This window comes from Pongo abelii, chromosome 5, assembly GCF_028885655.2.
Source record: "Pongo abelii isolate AG06213 chromosome 5, NHGRI_mPonAbe1-v2.0_pri, whole genome shotgun sequence".
Taxonomy (NCBI): Eukaryota; Metazoa; Chordata; class Mammalia; order Primates; family Hominidae; genus Pongo; species Pongo abelii.
The window spans coordinates 38,306,620-38,322,782 of record NC_071990.2 but is presented as its reverse complement, the minus strand read 5'-3'; the positions used below and the strand labels follow the sequence as shown (position 1 = coordinate 38,322,782).

Below are 16,163 nucleotides of genomic sequence, written 5' to 3'. Positions count from 1 at the left end.
AGAGAGACATATGTAGTCAAAAAGGTGACCTCCTTATGTATAAAGACCTAATCTTACTCATTTCTGTACTCAGCACTTAACTTAGTGTCTAACATATAGTAGACACTCAGCAAAGATTGCTAAATGAATATACAAACCACTGAAACAGTTTATTAAATAGTTTATTTAGGTAATCCCTCTTACAATCACCAAATCCAAGTGCCTCTTTGTCAGTTTACAGCCTTGGTAGCATTTTCATAATATTGTGACAATATCTTATAGTGACTGAAAGCATAGGCTCTAGATCCAAATTCATGTGTTAAGAGCATGGGCTTCACTGCCTTGCAATAGCTCTATAACTTTGGGCAAAAAGTTAATGAACCTCTCTGAGCTTTAATGTCCTCATCTGTAAAAACAAGTATAATAAAAGCACCTACCCTAATAGGCTATATTGAAAATTAAATGTTACCGCATCTAAAGAACTTTGAAGAATGTCTAGAATATAGCAAATGTTTCATAAATGTGAGCTAACATTATTATCTAAATTGAAATTTGTTCTTTGGCTTTTGTGACCTTGCCCACTATCATTCTCCTCCTGACTTCTTCAGTTGCCTCCTCTATCCTTTTTGCTCCTTAAGTGCAGAAGTTTCACTCACAGGTTTATCCTCACTGCTTTTCTTTTCTTTTCTTTTTTTTTTTTTTTTTGAGATGGAGTCTCACTCTGTCGCCAGACTGGAGTGCAGTAGAGTGATCTCAGCTCACTGCAACCTCACCTCCCGGGTTCAAGCGATTCCCCTGCCTCAGCCTCCCGAGTAGCTGGGACTACAGGTGCCCACCACCATGCTCGACTAATTTTTGTATTTTTGTAGAGACGGGGTTTCACCATGTTGGCCAGGATGGTCTCGATCTCTTCACCTTGTGATCTTGCATCGGCCTCCCAAAATGCTGGGATTACAGGCGTGAGCCATGTGCCCAGCCCTCTCTGCTTTTCTTTGCTCTCACCCTTGGCAACCTCACTTAATACCTATGGCTTAAACTATCATCTCCATGTGGATGAAGCCAATCTTGACTTCACTCCTCTGAGCTCCAACTCAACCTGCCCAGTTGCACACAATACAAACTTAAGTCATCACCATATCTCCAACTGGCAAATCTCATTTCCCTAGATCTGTAGAAACTTGAGGAATTCGGAAAGAGATTAGCTTCAGAGAGTGTAAGTCTAAGAGAAACATACAATGGTTCAAAGCAATGATGTCACCAAGAAGAGAGAGAAAGGAAATGAAGCTAGTAGAACTAGACATCTTTAATCAGGCTGAAGGTATTCATATTAAAAAAAAAAAAAAAAAAAAAAAACCATAGCAGTCTACAGTGGCCTAAACTGGCAAGTAACTCTTGGTTATGATGTGGATTTCCACATATCTTAATGACAGGGAGAGAAAGCATTCCTCTTGCCCACACAAATATTATTCTCTGTGACAGTTGTATTTCACATTGTGAATTAACTGATTAAAAGTATGAACTCTGAAGCCAAATGCCTAAATTTGAATCCTGGTTCTGGTATCTACTCGTTTGTGACCACAGGCAAATTACTTAATCTTTTTGTGTCTAATTCCTCATCTATGGAATGAGTATAATGACACTATCTACCTCATTGGGTTATCATGAAAAACAATGAGAAAATATGCATGTAGAATAATGTCTCATATATAAAGTGCTCAATAAATGGTAGCTACTGTTATCTCAGCCTCACATGCATTTTGGTGGCTTGAATTGATTTGTGGTGGCCCGATCCTGGTATGCACAAATCCAATCCAGTTTCCATCAGATGAGATCCTGATCAACTTTTTCCTTAGACCAGGAGTTCTTAACCCAAGGGCCATAAAAAGCTGTAGAGAAATTTTATGCAAAATTGGGTATAAATGGATGGCATATATTTTTCTAGGACAAGGGGCCACAGCTGTCATCAGCTCCTCAGTAAGTACATGATCTTGAAAAGATTTTTTAAAACAAAACAAAATCTACTGCCTTAGCATGACCACTACCATTTTCACTGTTTTTTTTTTTTTCTCCTCTTATATGATTTCTACACCTGCCTTGGCCTCTATTCAATAAGTTATAATATTAAAAAAAATTCTCTCTTTGCAATGTTATTCCTGTTTAATCCTTTCCATTTTCAATACAACCAAGATTACTTCTCCAAAGAACTGTAATAATATCACTTCCTCTGCTCAAAAACATGGCTACTGTCTCAAGTCCAAATAGCTTAGCTGGACATTTAGCCTCTATGTCTTGGCCACGACTTACCCTTTCAGCCTTGTCTTTCATTCTCTTCCACAAATGGCCCTAAGACAGTCATTTGCCATTGAGAAACTCCATGCAGCTTTCCTTCCACAGTTCATTCTACTCTGTCTAGTATGTCTCTTCACCACCTTCTATCCATCCTTACCACCACTTCCTCAGTAGGTCAATGTCCTTCAACAGCTGCTGTCTTTAATACATAAGGACCAACATGGGTGTATGCAAACATGTATCAGGGTTTGTCAAGCTCAGCATTACTGGCATTGTGAGCTGAATGATTTTTTGTTGCAGAGGACTGTCCTATGTGATGCAGGACATTTAGCAGCATTCCTGGTCTCCAGACATTATCAAATGTTCTGGGGCTGTGGGGTGGGAGATCACTCTTGGTTGATAACCACTGATAAACTATAACAAATATGTTTAATTTCCCCTTCAAATTCTTTGAGGACAAAGACTATGACCTTGCTTATTTTATATTCTCAATATTACCAAATACAGCAGTTTATGACAGATTTAGATAAATATTTGTTTTCTGCTAACCTTTCCAAAGTTAGTATACAGAACACAGAACATTCTAACCTACTGTGTTTCTAGATATTCATGAAACTTGAAATACTAAATTTCAACTTAGCTTTCAAAGAAAAAAAAGGCCAGGTCTCACAAGGCTGCAGTGTAATGGTGAGACCATAGTCCACTGTAACCCTGAACTCTCGGGCTCAAGAGATCCTCCTGCTTCAGCTTCCCAAGCAGCTGAGACCATAAACACACACCACCACGCCTGGCTAATTTTTTTTTTTTTTTTTTTTGGTAGAGACACGAGTCTCACCATGTTGTCTAGGCTGGTCTCAAATTCCTGGCCTCAAGCAATCCTCCTGGCTTGGCCAAGTAGAGCTTTTAAAAGGCAAAAACTACTATGTCATAATATCCCTATAATTTTCAACAAATACTATCAACTATATTTGTGCCCTAAAAGAGATGTATGTTTCACATACCGCCAGGGATGGGGGATGGAGGGAAAAAGATGTATATTATGACATTATAAAAATTAAGCAGACAATGGGCTGGGCATGGTGGCTCATGCCTGTAATCCCAGTACTTTGGGAGACCGAGGTGGTTAGATCATTTGAGGTCAGGAGTTCGAGACCAGCTTGGCCAACATGGTGAGATCCTGTTTCTACTAAAAATATAAAAATTAGCCAGGCATGGTGGCAGGCACCTGTAATGCCAGCTACTCAGGAGGCTGAGGCAGGAGAATCACTTGAACCCAGGAGGCAGAGGTTGCAGTCAGCTGAGATGGTACCACCACACTCCAGCCTGGGCAACAGGATGAGTCTCTATCTCAAAAAAAATAAAAAAATAAATAAATAAAAATAAAAATAAAAATAAATTAAGTAGACAGTGAACTTCTATATCACCTACATAATAGCATTCCAACACTGAAGACTTACAGAAGAGTAATACCATCTCCTCCTTCCTTTAAACATCCTATGTTCTATGAAGTATAGTGTTATCTCAGTTAAATGCTTAGAAACAGTCAAGGCCCAGTTAGTGACAGAGGTAAAGTTTCAATCTAAGGCTCCTAAATTAGGGTTTTAGGGTTAGAATCCCTTACTGGTCCCTTGCTGCACATTAGAAATCCTCTGCAGAGTTAAAAATAACAGATCCCTGGGCCTCCCTCCAGATCAATTAAATGAGAATGAGGGAATGGTGCTAAAGATTAAAATTGTTTTAAAAACCCCCAGTGGATTCTAATGTGCAGACATAGGTGAGAGCCACTGCTCTCTAGACTGGTTCAAACTTCATGTACTTTGACGGTATAAAAGGCTATTTCTTCAGGAATGGCTGAAACTTATTCTCTAACTTGCTGAGCTTGGGCTTTGTATGTGGACACTTATCTTGAATTAAAAGAAGTGCTGTTTTTTCTGGGGTTAGGCATTACCAAGATGCTCATCTAAAGTTCTTAGGCTGCTCTCTCTACCACCCCTCAGAAGCCAGGCACTTACACTCCTCTTTACTCGGTGAAGTTACATTCAGTTCTGTCGGAAGCGGCTGCTGGCTGGGACTAAGAGTTGGCGTGGTTATCGAGGTATTGTTGTTGTCACTGGTGGTCTCTTCGGAAAACAAATCTGATTGGCTGTTACTTGTACTTGGAGCGGAATCATCGTCTGGCTGTTTCTTTTGAAAATCTGAAGAAAAATAGAAAGTGAGCTTAATTAAGCAGTTCACAGTCTCTGAGGATTAGAAAACAATGGAAGTTGGTACAAAAATTAAATGTAACAACAGCAATAATAAAGACTGATCTGGGCGACTAAAAAACCACGGGAGTAAAACACTGGTCAAAAACGTTTAAGATTAGTGGAAGGTACTAGAGTTAAAAGTTTTCCAAGGTCCCTTATTATTCAGAAGAATGCAAACATACTGATTTTAACGTTCTGTGCAAAGCCAAAGATGCATGTTAAAAATTTAAGGGTAATCAGAAGGAAAAAGGAAATAAAGAACATTTTTCAAACTTTTCAGAAGGAAAGGTCATAAGGAAAAAGGCAGCAGAGAAAACAGCAGAGTAAACAGAAAACACATAATAAGATGGTAGAAATAAGTATAAATATGTCAGTAATGGTAATAAATGTAAACAGACTGAACTTATCAGCTAAAAGACAGAATATTTGGACTAAATAAAGTCCAGTTGTATTCAATTTACAAGGGACATACTAAAAACATAAATATGAGAGGATAAACAAAATGTTAAAGTATAGTTAATCCTTGAACATCATGGGTTTGAACCGTGTGGGTCCACTTGTATGTGGATTTTTTTCAACCAAATGCAGATCAAAAATACAATATTCACGGGATGCAAAAATCATATATGGAAGGCCTACTTTCCATATACGATGGTTCTGCAGTGCAGACTGATGAACCTGAGTATGCACAGATTTTGGTATATGCAGGGGAGTCCTGTAGCCAATCCCCCAAGAATAACACAATCGTATATAAAAAAAAATGTACCTGGCAAATAAACATAAATGAACAGGCAGGGCACAGTAGCTCACGACTATAATCTTAGCATTTTTGAAGACTGAGGCAGGAGGACTGCTTGAGGCCTGAAGTTTGAGACAAACATGGGCAACACAGCAAGACCTCATCTCTAAAAGTTTTAAAAAATTAGCTGAGGGTGGTGGTGCACACTTGTAGTCTCAACTACTTGGGAGTATCTCTTGAGTCCAGGAGTAAGAAAGAAAGAGGGGGAAAGGGAAGGGGAAAGGACAGGGGAAGGGGAAGGGAGGAAAGGACAGGACAGGACAGGAACAGAGAAAGGAGAGAGAGGAGAAAAGGGAGGGGAGGGGGAGAGGGAGAGGAGAAGAGGAAAAGAAAGAACCAAGAAAGGAAAAGGAAAGAAAAAGAAAAACGGGAGGGGAGAGGAGGGGATGAACAGAAAGCTAGTATGGCTAGAGTACTGTCAGAATACGTAGACTTTAAGTCAAAAGTATTATTAGAGATGAAGAGGATCATTATAAAATAGTAAAAGAGGCTTCTCCAAAGCCACAAAATACTGTCGTCCGTTAATATACACGGGGGACTGGTTTCAGAACTCCCGCATATACTCAGGTTCCACAGTCAGCCCTACTGAACCAGCGTATATTAAATATTGGTCCTCCATATACACAGGTTTAGCATCCCGTATTTTTGATCTGGGTTTGGTTGAAAAGCTTCATATAAGCAGGCATACAAAGTTCAAACTCGTGTTGTTCAAGGGCCAACTGTACTTAAAGCAAAAATGGTTATATTGATGAGAAACTGACAAATTTCCTACAGGGGACGATTTTAATGTAACGCTCACACAAAATAATTAATAAGCATACAAAGACCAAGTATCCAACAATTAGAGAATGAATTATTTTCGTTTTTTCTTGAGACACAGTCTCACTCTGTTGGCCAGGCTGGAGTGCAGTGGCATGATCTCGGCTCACTGCAACCTCCGTCTGTCTCCCAGGCTCAAGCAATTCCTCCTGCCTCAGCCCCCGAGTAGCTGGGATTACAGACGTGTGCCACCACACCCAGCTAATTTTTGTATTTTTGTAGAGACAGGGTTTCATCATGTTGGCCAGGCTGGTCTCCAACTCCTGGCCTCAGGTGATCCGCCTGCCTCAGTCTCCCAAAGTGCTGGGATTACAGGTGTGGGCCACAGCGCCTGGCCTTAAACCTTTTCAAAGCCCCTGAATATTAGCATAATTCAGAATAGCAGTTAAATCTCAGATTGAGGGAGGGTGGTAAGATGGTGAGAGGCACACAAAAATATCCAAAGACAGGTAATGTCCATTAACAGAAAATTGATCTTAAAATGCTCTACAGTGATTAAATGAATAAGGCTACAAGTATAACAGAAAAATCTCAAAAAGAATGTTGAGAGAGAAAAGCAAGTGAGCTACAGAAAGATATACACGGTATAATAATACTTATATAAAAATTTAAAATATGTTAAGAATACCACATATTGTTTATGGATACATGAATGATAATAATTACAAGATAAAAACATTCAAGGAAATAATATACCAGATTCGGGATAGCGATTACTTCTTTGAGGCCAAGGGATAAGGAGAAAAACGGGTCTTCTATCTTGTTCTGTAATTTTTTATTTCTTAAGCTGTTGGTAGGTATCTGAGTGTGATTATTGTCTATATTCTCTATATATTTTAAAAATCTAATGCTACTCTATGAAGTACAGATTATATTTTATTATATCAATTCAGAGAAGTACAAGATTCTTACAACTTGACATAGCATTCGAACCAGAGGGAAGTGTTGCTATCATACTCTATAACTTCATCAGAATCACTACCTTTTGACATATTCTAAGCGTAAGAATAGCTAGCATTTATGATGCATTTATTATGTGCCAGGCACTGAACTAAATATTTTATGTGTATAACGTATTTATGTTAATCCTCAGGAAAACCCTAACAAGGAAGGTATAAATAACATCATTTTAATGATAAAGAAATTGAGGTTCAGAAAGTTTAGGTAATTTTTTCCAAGTTAACAGCTAATAAGTAGCAAGGACAGGTCCATTTGACAACAAAGTCCATGGTCTTCAATCACAACCACAGGATGTGGCACTGTGATCACCAAGATGGCCCAAGGAAGAGACCTCCTTGTCAAGCCCCCAGCCATTTCCAGCACCACTAGTGAGTGCAATGAATGTAGCCAGTTAGTAACTGCTAAGGTGATCAGTGCTCTAAAGTCCCCACTGCTTCTTTTCTGTGTATTTATTTCTCCTAGCCACTTTCTTGTTCTTCCATGTTTTGACATTTACAAATGGCTTATTATCTCAGTGTTATTTGTATAGCACCTTCAAGAAAAAGGTACTATATCAATGGAATAAAAATACTGCAATAATGATACTTCTTTTTTATGTCATGTAATCTCATTAGCTCTCCTATGTCAATAATCATTGTGTCCCTCCCATAACCTTCTGTCTACCGTTTAATTGGAAATGTTATATGATCCTGAAAGAACTGAAACTGAGTCATCACTGTACCATCTAGCATAATCCCCAATGCTTGGAGACAGATGCACACACTGAAACTTACTCACTCAGGCACAATAAGCCTTTGAAGGTGAAGGATGTTGGTATCTAAAGACAATTATGAATACCAGGTCCCACCCACACACTCTCCAGCCCATGCTTGCCATGCTACTTTGATGCTCAGGTACTTTCAAGTTCTCTTTTGTGAATTGGCAGTTCAAAAACTTCAGGTTTTCTTTTAGGAATTAGCAGTTGACACAGTGTTACCTTCTTTTAACCCATCCTCCTTCTATGCCTTTTCTACACCTGCACAGGGTGATGGTGTCATAACATCATTAGGCTAACATACAAACCCAACTGGCTGCTCACAAAGAGAGGAGTAGAAGCTCTATATATTCTCTACTTGAATCTGAAAAAGAATCCAGGAATTACAGAATGTTACAACCAGTAATGACTTTAAAAATTCAGCTCGATCCTCTCATTTTACAGATAGAGAATGCAAGAGCTGAGAAAATTACTACAACTCACCAGAAACTGAGTTAGGATTTTCTAACTTCCATGCCAAAGTCTGTGCAATACAAAGAGCTTTAGAGTGAAGACCTGGATTCAAATCCTGACCTTGCTATTTACTGGGCATATAGCTAAAAGCAAATTGTTTAATCTTTTGGGGCCTTCTGTAAAACAAAGGGAGGTGGTTATTTATACCTCTCAGGAAAATGTGGATTAAATAAGATAATGTACATGAAGAACCTAGCACATGAGTACTCAACAAATGACAGAATTAAAAAGAAAAGATATTTTCCTAACTTAAAGAAACGGGCACTAAGTAAGAGTTATCTCTTCATTTTGGCCCTGATATTTGCATCACAGTTCTTATTCTCTTAGGCCTTTCTTTCTGAACCATCCAGCATCCAACTTCTGATTACTGCCAAAAAGAAAGAAACTCTCAGAAGTCTACTCTGAAAATGAAGGGGAACAGATTTATATTACATGAAAAGAAGTAAACAACAAAATATGAGGCACAGAGCCTGCCTCCCATCATTCTACACTGGAGAACAGTGCAGATGAAAGGTCCAGACACAGTGAAGGTCTGTTCCCTTGATATATTTTATAATTCTCATATAAATGAGATAACTAGAAATCTCCAAGCTTATCCACCTCTCTAAATGAGAAAAAAACTTAGGAATAACTAATTTTATAAGTTAGTTGAGTTAATGGTATATCCAAAGGTCTTAAACTTGTCCTTGAATAAAGTTGTCAGCCTGAAAGAGGTTTATGTGAATAAAGCTTTTCCAAAGCAAACTGTTACTTGTAAAAACTGAGTTTAAAAACGTTTGCACTTTAATGGGAATACCGTTAAGAGTGAACAGCAGCCCAAATCTTGGCAACTTACCTATTATCATCTAAGGGGAAAAATAATTTCTCAACAAAGATATGCTTGAAACCTTTAGTACCCAGAAATGGAATGTCTCCAGAAGATAAAGTGACCTAATGGTGCTAGCAAAGTCAAAATAACCAGTGAAGTCCCTGGGACTGGCTACTCACATACTCACTGGCATAGTTTTCTCCACTGTTTTCAGAATGATTTTTCACACGTCAATCTTCTTACTACGAAATGCACCTAAAATACTGGGAGCACTGTGAAAGCACTTTGTCCTGTTCTGCTTCACAAGCCCATTAACCTGGGCAGTCTCTCTAGAACTACACCCTATCTAGCCACTATGCAATACTTCCTTTGATATGCACATGCCCCATTGTTTATCTTTCAGATGTACAATGCCGATTTGGCAAGATGCTTAGACCCCCAATCCCACTTCTAGATTATTACAATAATACGCCTTTCAGAATGATTTCTTCAAAATATTTAAAAAGAATTTCGGTAATTTTGCTAAACTTTTTCTCTCATTGAAAACAAATTAATTCTTTTTAACCCTGTTCCATAACCTATTTTTTTCCTCTTAGCAAGGTATCATGAATGTTTCTTCTTTGTCAAATATAAATGGGTGATCACTAATGAGTACGTGGTCTCATTCATTTATAGATACATGAACTAAACCAATCCACTAGTGTTACACGTTTTCATTTACCAACTTTTCACTATTATAAACAAGATTTCATTGAGCTTCCTTAAGTTATATCATAGAAGTATAGCAACTGGTAAGAGAGGACGTACATTTTTACAGCATTTGGTACGTATTACCAAATTCTCTTGGCACAGCACTCTGCGATTTCCCATAGCACAAGACTTACTATGGTATATAAGAATCATCCATTCACTTGTCAGTCTCCTACATTATTCAGGATCCAGGACAAAAAATGGTTCTCAATAAACATTAACTGGACAAATAAGTGGCCAATGCTTTCCTGCAGAAAGTCCATCACTGGATTACATTTAAAAGTATTTATCAATTGTTATTTTAAAGCTTTCGTAAACTGTTTTGTGTGTCTTTAAGGGTACTCTTAGCATCATGTGGGTCGGCATTTCTAAAAGATAAAGTGCTTAATACCTGTGAATTTCTACATTCATAATCAGTAAGTAGAGATGAGAAATTCAACTGCACTTGTTCCAACTTACTCATTAGGACTACTTGGGCTCACTAATAAGGCTTCTATCTTTATTGTAGACACTAAAGCTGGGTATACAGGAAACCAAAATCGAAGTAGAAGAGGAACTAAGAATTAAGCACCTCCTATGAGTCAAGCACTCTGCCAGGGGCTTTGCATTCATTTTCTCACTTAGCCCTCAAAATAAACTGGGCAGTAGATATCATCACCACAAGTGAGCAGAGGACAGTGTGTATGGCAAGGCTGGGCAAACCTGCTCCCTCCTTAACAAATGCTAGAGCTAGGGTTTGAGACTCAGCTTTATTTGACTCTTAATGTTTGTGCTCTTCCCACTACAGCATGCACCACTGAAGCAACCACTTCCCAGCTTCCCAAAATGTAACAGCTCACAGCCTGCACAGGGTACACTGCTGGTTCCCACATTTCCATTCTCAGTCTCCAAACCCCATCTGACTATATATCACAGATTACAAATCCATGCACCCACCAGAAGCTTTAGTTTGGTATTTCACACCATAAAATACTTCATGTTTCAAGCAGTCAAATTTTTAAAAATGGAGAAGGTTGCCAGGGGTTTTGTTTCTCAATCCACTTAAAAATAAAAATTCATTTCCCGTATCTCAAGAGTTTGGTTCATACAAGGCACTGTATAAAGGTCTCCTTTAACAGAACAGGGTTCTGCTCACCATCCCTTCTCCACCCAATTTACGTCCATAATAGGCTACAGCTTCCGTTCATAGAAACATTTCTGGTTTTCTAAAGCTGCATTGTCCCCCACCCCCATCTCAACCGCAAAACTTAAATATCTTATTTTAAAAAGCTACAAAGCCATTAGTAGCCAGCCAATTCATAAACCAGACTTCTAGCCTTCTGATTAAAATCTTAATAAAATTCTGGTAGTTGGATGTTAATCTGGGTTAACAGCCTCAGCAAAAATAAACTGTTTAAACAGGAGTTAGCAAGAACCAATGCACTTATGGACTTGGTTACTATGAAAACCTTATCACCTTATGCATATGTTGTAGCTTATGTGGCAAACTGTGAGCTATTGAATGTGGCTAAGTTTACTTAGGTGTCCTTTCATGAATATTATCTTCTAGCTTCTTTAAAAAGCAAAAGCAAAACACCTTTACCCTATCAGATTCTCACCCAACCTCACATGGCGATTCCTTCTTTTTAAAAATCAGACTATCTTCTCTTTTTAAAAAAAATTATTTTTATTTTTTGTTTTTCTCTTTCAAAAATTATTTTTATTAATTTAAAAAATCAGACTCTCTTCACTGATCTCAGAACAGACAGACTGAATAACACTGCACTGTTTTTGTGTGCTTCTTTGTTTTTTTTTTTTTTTTTAATTTGAGACAGGGTCTCGCTCTGTCACCCAGGCTGGAGTGCAGTGGCACACACATGGCTCACTGCAGCCTCAACTTCCTGGGCCCAAGTGATGCTCCCACCTCAGCCTCCTGAGTAGGTGGGACTATAGGTGCACACCATCACACCCAGCTACCTTTTTTTTTTTTTTTTTTTTTTTTGATAGAGATGGAGTCTCACTATATTGCCCAAGCTGGTCACAAACTCCTGGGCTAAAGAGATCCTCCCACCTTGGTATCTCAAAGTGCCGAGATTACAGGTGTAAGCCACCATGCTCAGCCTATGTCCTTTCAAATAAGTTTCAAATAAGTTAAAAATATATACATATAATACACACAAACACATACCCCTACATGTATATATCCTAATGATGATAAATGACTTTGTTCCCTATTTATGTCCATGAATCTGCAATTTGAGTAATACCTCAAAAAATAAAATAGACCTTGTCTTCTGCCCTTCTTCCCATCTCATCAGATGGTATCAACATTCACCTAGAGAATAAAGTCAGAATTATCTTGAACTTCACGTTCTCCCTTCTTAATTTTACATCCCCCAAATTACCATTCTAGTCATTTACAACTCCTAAATATCTCTTGAATCCATCTATTTCTCCATTACCACTGTAGTCTAAGCCATCATCATCTATAAGACTCCTTTGATAGCATCTTTTTTATTTTGAGACAGAGTCTCACTCTGCCATCCAGGCTGGAGTGTAGTGGTGCAATCTCGGCTCACTGCAACCTTGGCATCCTGAGTTCAAGCCTCTTGGGTTCAAGCGATTCTCATGCCTCAGCCTCCCGAGTAGCTGGAACTACCGGTGTGCACCACCACGTGTGGCTAATTTTTGTATTTTTAGTAGAGACAGGGTTTCGCCATGATGGCCAGGCTGGTCTCGAACTTCCAGCCTCAAGCGATCTGCCTGCCTTGGCTTTCCAAAGTGCTGGGATTACAGGAATGAGACACAATGCCCAGACTCGATAACATCTTAATTGAAATCTTTGTGTCCTCTCTTGGCTCAGTCTGATCCGCTTTCCACAAAGCAACCACAGTGATTGCAAAAAAAAAAAAAAAAAAAAAAATTGTAAGAAAACAAATTCTGATAACATCACCTCCCTGCCTAAATCCTTCAATGGCCTCTCAATGCCTTCACAACCAGATCCAGAATCCTAACCATGGCTTATAACTTAGAACTGGCTACTGGCTATTTCTTCAGCCACATTTGATGCCACTGCTCCTCCTCTCCCTCTCTTTGCTTTAGCCATTCTCCAGTGCTCTTGGTTTTTCAGACACTCCATGCTCTTTCTCAACATGGAGTGCTCTTTTTTTTTCTTTTTCTTTTTTTTTCGAAATGGAGTCTTGCTCTGTTGCCCAGGCTGGAGTGCAGTGGCACGATCTTGGCTCACTGCAACCTGCGCCTCCCGGGTTCAAGCAATTCTCCTGCTTTGGCCACCCGAGTAGCTGGGATTGCAGGCGGGCACCACCACACCCGGCTAAGTTTTGTGTTTTTAGTAGAGACAAGGTTTCACTATGTTGGCCAGGCTCAAACTCCTGACCTCAAATGATCTCCCTGCCTCAGCCTCGTGCCTATAATCACTCTGGGATTACAGGCGTGAGCTACCATGCCCGGCCGTCAACATGGAGTACTTTACTCACGACACGTGGAAGATTTTTTATCCTCATATTCACCTTGGTAAATCCTACTCATATTTGAACTCTTAATATAAGCACTACTCCCTAAGGGAAGTCCTTAAGATTACCCATAGAAGGTACTTTATTAAATATTTGTTGGATAAATGAATGTCTTATTCACAGTGTGCCTCAGCCCCTAGCAAAATGCCTGCCACATAATACATAATATAAATTTGCTGAATTTAACGTATTGGATACTGATGAACACACAAAGTTGCAAAATATTAATTCTCTTACAGACAATTTAAAATGGATTTTAAATTGCTACAAAATTTATTTATAGGAAACAAGAGTGCTCCTACCTACAGGAGAAATATTAAGCACGCTGTCAATAAGTAGATGTTTGGATTTCATAAATTATCCCCACACATATAAAAATTTCTTCTTTATTATTCATCATGGATAACTGGTCCTAACAGGACTTACAAGGTCTCTCAAGTCACTTCCTGCTTGCTTAGATTTAAATCACAAAGCTTAACATTTTTACGTGAGGCAAATACAGGTAACATTAGATTGGCTCCCAAAAGCATATCCTGAAATGTGTCTTGCAAAAACAGGCAACAAGAGAATATATGAAGCTGACAAAGCTTACTCTTTGCAGCAATTAAACTTACTTTATAATCTAGTTTATCACTGAAATTATACATTCTCCAGATTCTTCACACCTATAGAGCCAACTAGTCAGAGGTGTGAACTAGCAAAAAAAATTATTTGGAGTAAGGCTTGTTTCTTATACAGCATTTATTGTGCAGACTATACAGTTTTCCCTGTAACAGTGTTTCAAATTCAATATTCATTTACAGGGCATAAATAACAATGTTAACATTACAGCAAATATCTAACAATCCATTAGTACTATAATAACATGTACATTTACCTCATTTCAGTCTAACCACAAAATATGTCAATTTTTTGAAAACACAGGGAGAAGTTTTCTGAATACTGTGGCATTAATCTAGTTCTAACAAAATATGCACTTTATACTGTGTGCGCATATATACATACAGTTCAGCCATCAAAATTACAGATAGGGTTTGGCATATTGTGGAAAAATTGGGTAAAGCTGACAAAATAAAATAGGCAAGTTGGAGCCTAAAAACAAAACAAAAAACTTCTATTTGTTTACAGTTGATCCTTGGTATAATCTAAAGATTTCCCCTCAAGCCATCAGTTCTTAGTGTCATTCATGAATTACTCCAATGGCACAGAAGTGGCATGAACGTAACTGCTGGAGAGGCTGGAGGCTGCAATATTTTACCCCAGACCTAAGGCTTTAAATGTCCCATAAAGACCTCAATGACAACAGAATAGAAAAGTAGAAAAGTATTTGGGAATAAATTAGCAAAAACAGCAGGTTAGCACCCCCCTTTTTAGATCACTGATTATTTCTATAATTGTATCCACAGTCCTAATGCTATTAGCCTTTCATTTTATCATGCAGATGTGACAGGAGAAAAGACAAAAAAATAATTCCCACTGCACCTCTTTTGAGGGAGAGGATGGTGGTGGGACTGGGAAAAGTGTAGGTGGTGGGACTGGGAAAAGTGTAGGTGGTGGGACTGGGTAGAGCGGTGGTGGGACTGCTCTTGCCCACCTATGTATGCTCTTACAATCTGGTCCTATTCGTTCTTGCTTCCCTCTATCCACAAAGGCAGCTCCTGACTTAAGGGGCTATTCCTACCCCTAAATACTCCCTCAATACTCCCTGAGTATTTCTACTCAGTTCTCAGCCTCATCATCTCCTACCAGGGTCACACACCACCAATCTTCAGGTCTCCTTCATTTAAGCTCTGCTACTAAGCTGACCATTGCATCTGTTTCAGTAAATTCAACTTAGAGTGGTGATATTAACTTTTGATACACATTTTCCCTTAAGATAAAACTTGCAAATGTTCAGCTTAAATTCAAGAAATACAATACGTTATATTTTAAGAATGTCAGCTGGGCACAGTGGTGCACGCCTATAGTCCCAAGTGCATTAGTCCGTTCTCATGCTGCTATGAAGAAATACCCAAGACTGGGTAACTTATAAAGAAAAGAGGTTTAATTGACTCACAGTTTCACATGGATGGGAAGGCCTCAGGAAACTTAGAATCATGGCGGAAGGGGAAGCAAACATGTCCTTCTACACAAGGTGGCAGGAGAGAAGTGCCAAGCAAACAGGGAAAAGTTCCTTATAAAACCATCAGATCTCGTGGGAACTCACTCACTTTCACGAGAACGGCATGGGGGTAACTGCCCCCATGATACAATTACCTCCCACCGGCATGATGTGGGGATTATGGGAACTACAATTCAAGATGAGATTTGGGTGGGGACACAGCCAAACCATATCACCTGGCTACTAGAAAGGCTGAGGTAGGAGGATTGCTTGAGCCCAGGAGTTCCAGGCCAGCCTAGGTAACATCTCAAAACTCCATCTCTAGAAGGGGAAAAAGAAGCAAAGAATGAATTGCCTTCTTGGCCAGGCACGGTGGCTCACGCTTGTAATCTCAGCACTTTGGAAGGCCGAGGTGGGTGGATCAACTGAGGTCAGGAGTTTAAGACCAGCCTGGCCAACATGGTGAAACCCCATCTCTACTAAAAATACAAAAATCAGCTGGGCATGGTGGCATGCACCTGTGATCCCAGCTACTCAGGAGGCTCACGCATGAAAACTGCTTGAACCTGGGATGTGGAAGTTGCAGAAAGCCAAGATTGCACCACTGTGCTACAGCCTGGGAGACAGAGAGAG

The 16,163-nt window shown here is 39.1% G+C and overlaps 1 protein-coding gene across 2 annotated transcripts in view; it reads right to left on the bottom strand.

Annotated features, from left to right (window-relative positions):
• The window catches only part of ZFAND3 (zinc finger AN1-type containing 3), a 317,651-nt gene that overhangs the window by 88,112 nt on the left and 213,376 nt on the right, over positions 1-16,163 (bottom strand). For both annotated transcript variants that reach the window (XM_002816836.5, XM_054558760.2), the window contains exon 3: positions 4,281-4,463. In XM_002816836.5, the coding sequence (XP_002816882.1) occupies positions 4,281-4,463 (183 nt within the window). The remainder of the gene's footprint in view (positions 1-4,280; positions 4,464-16,163) is intronic.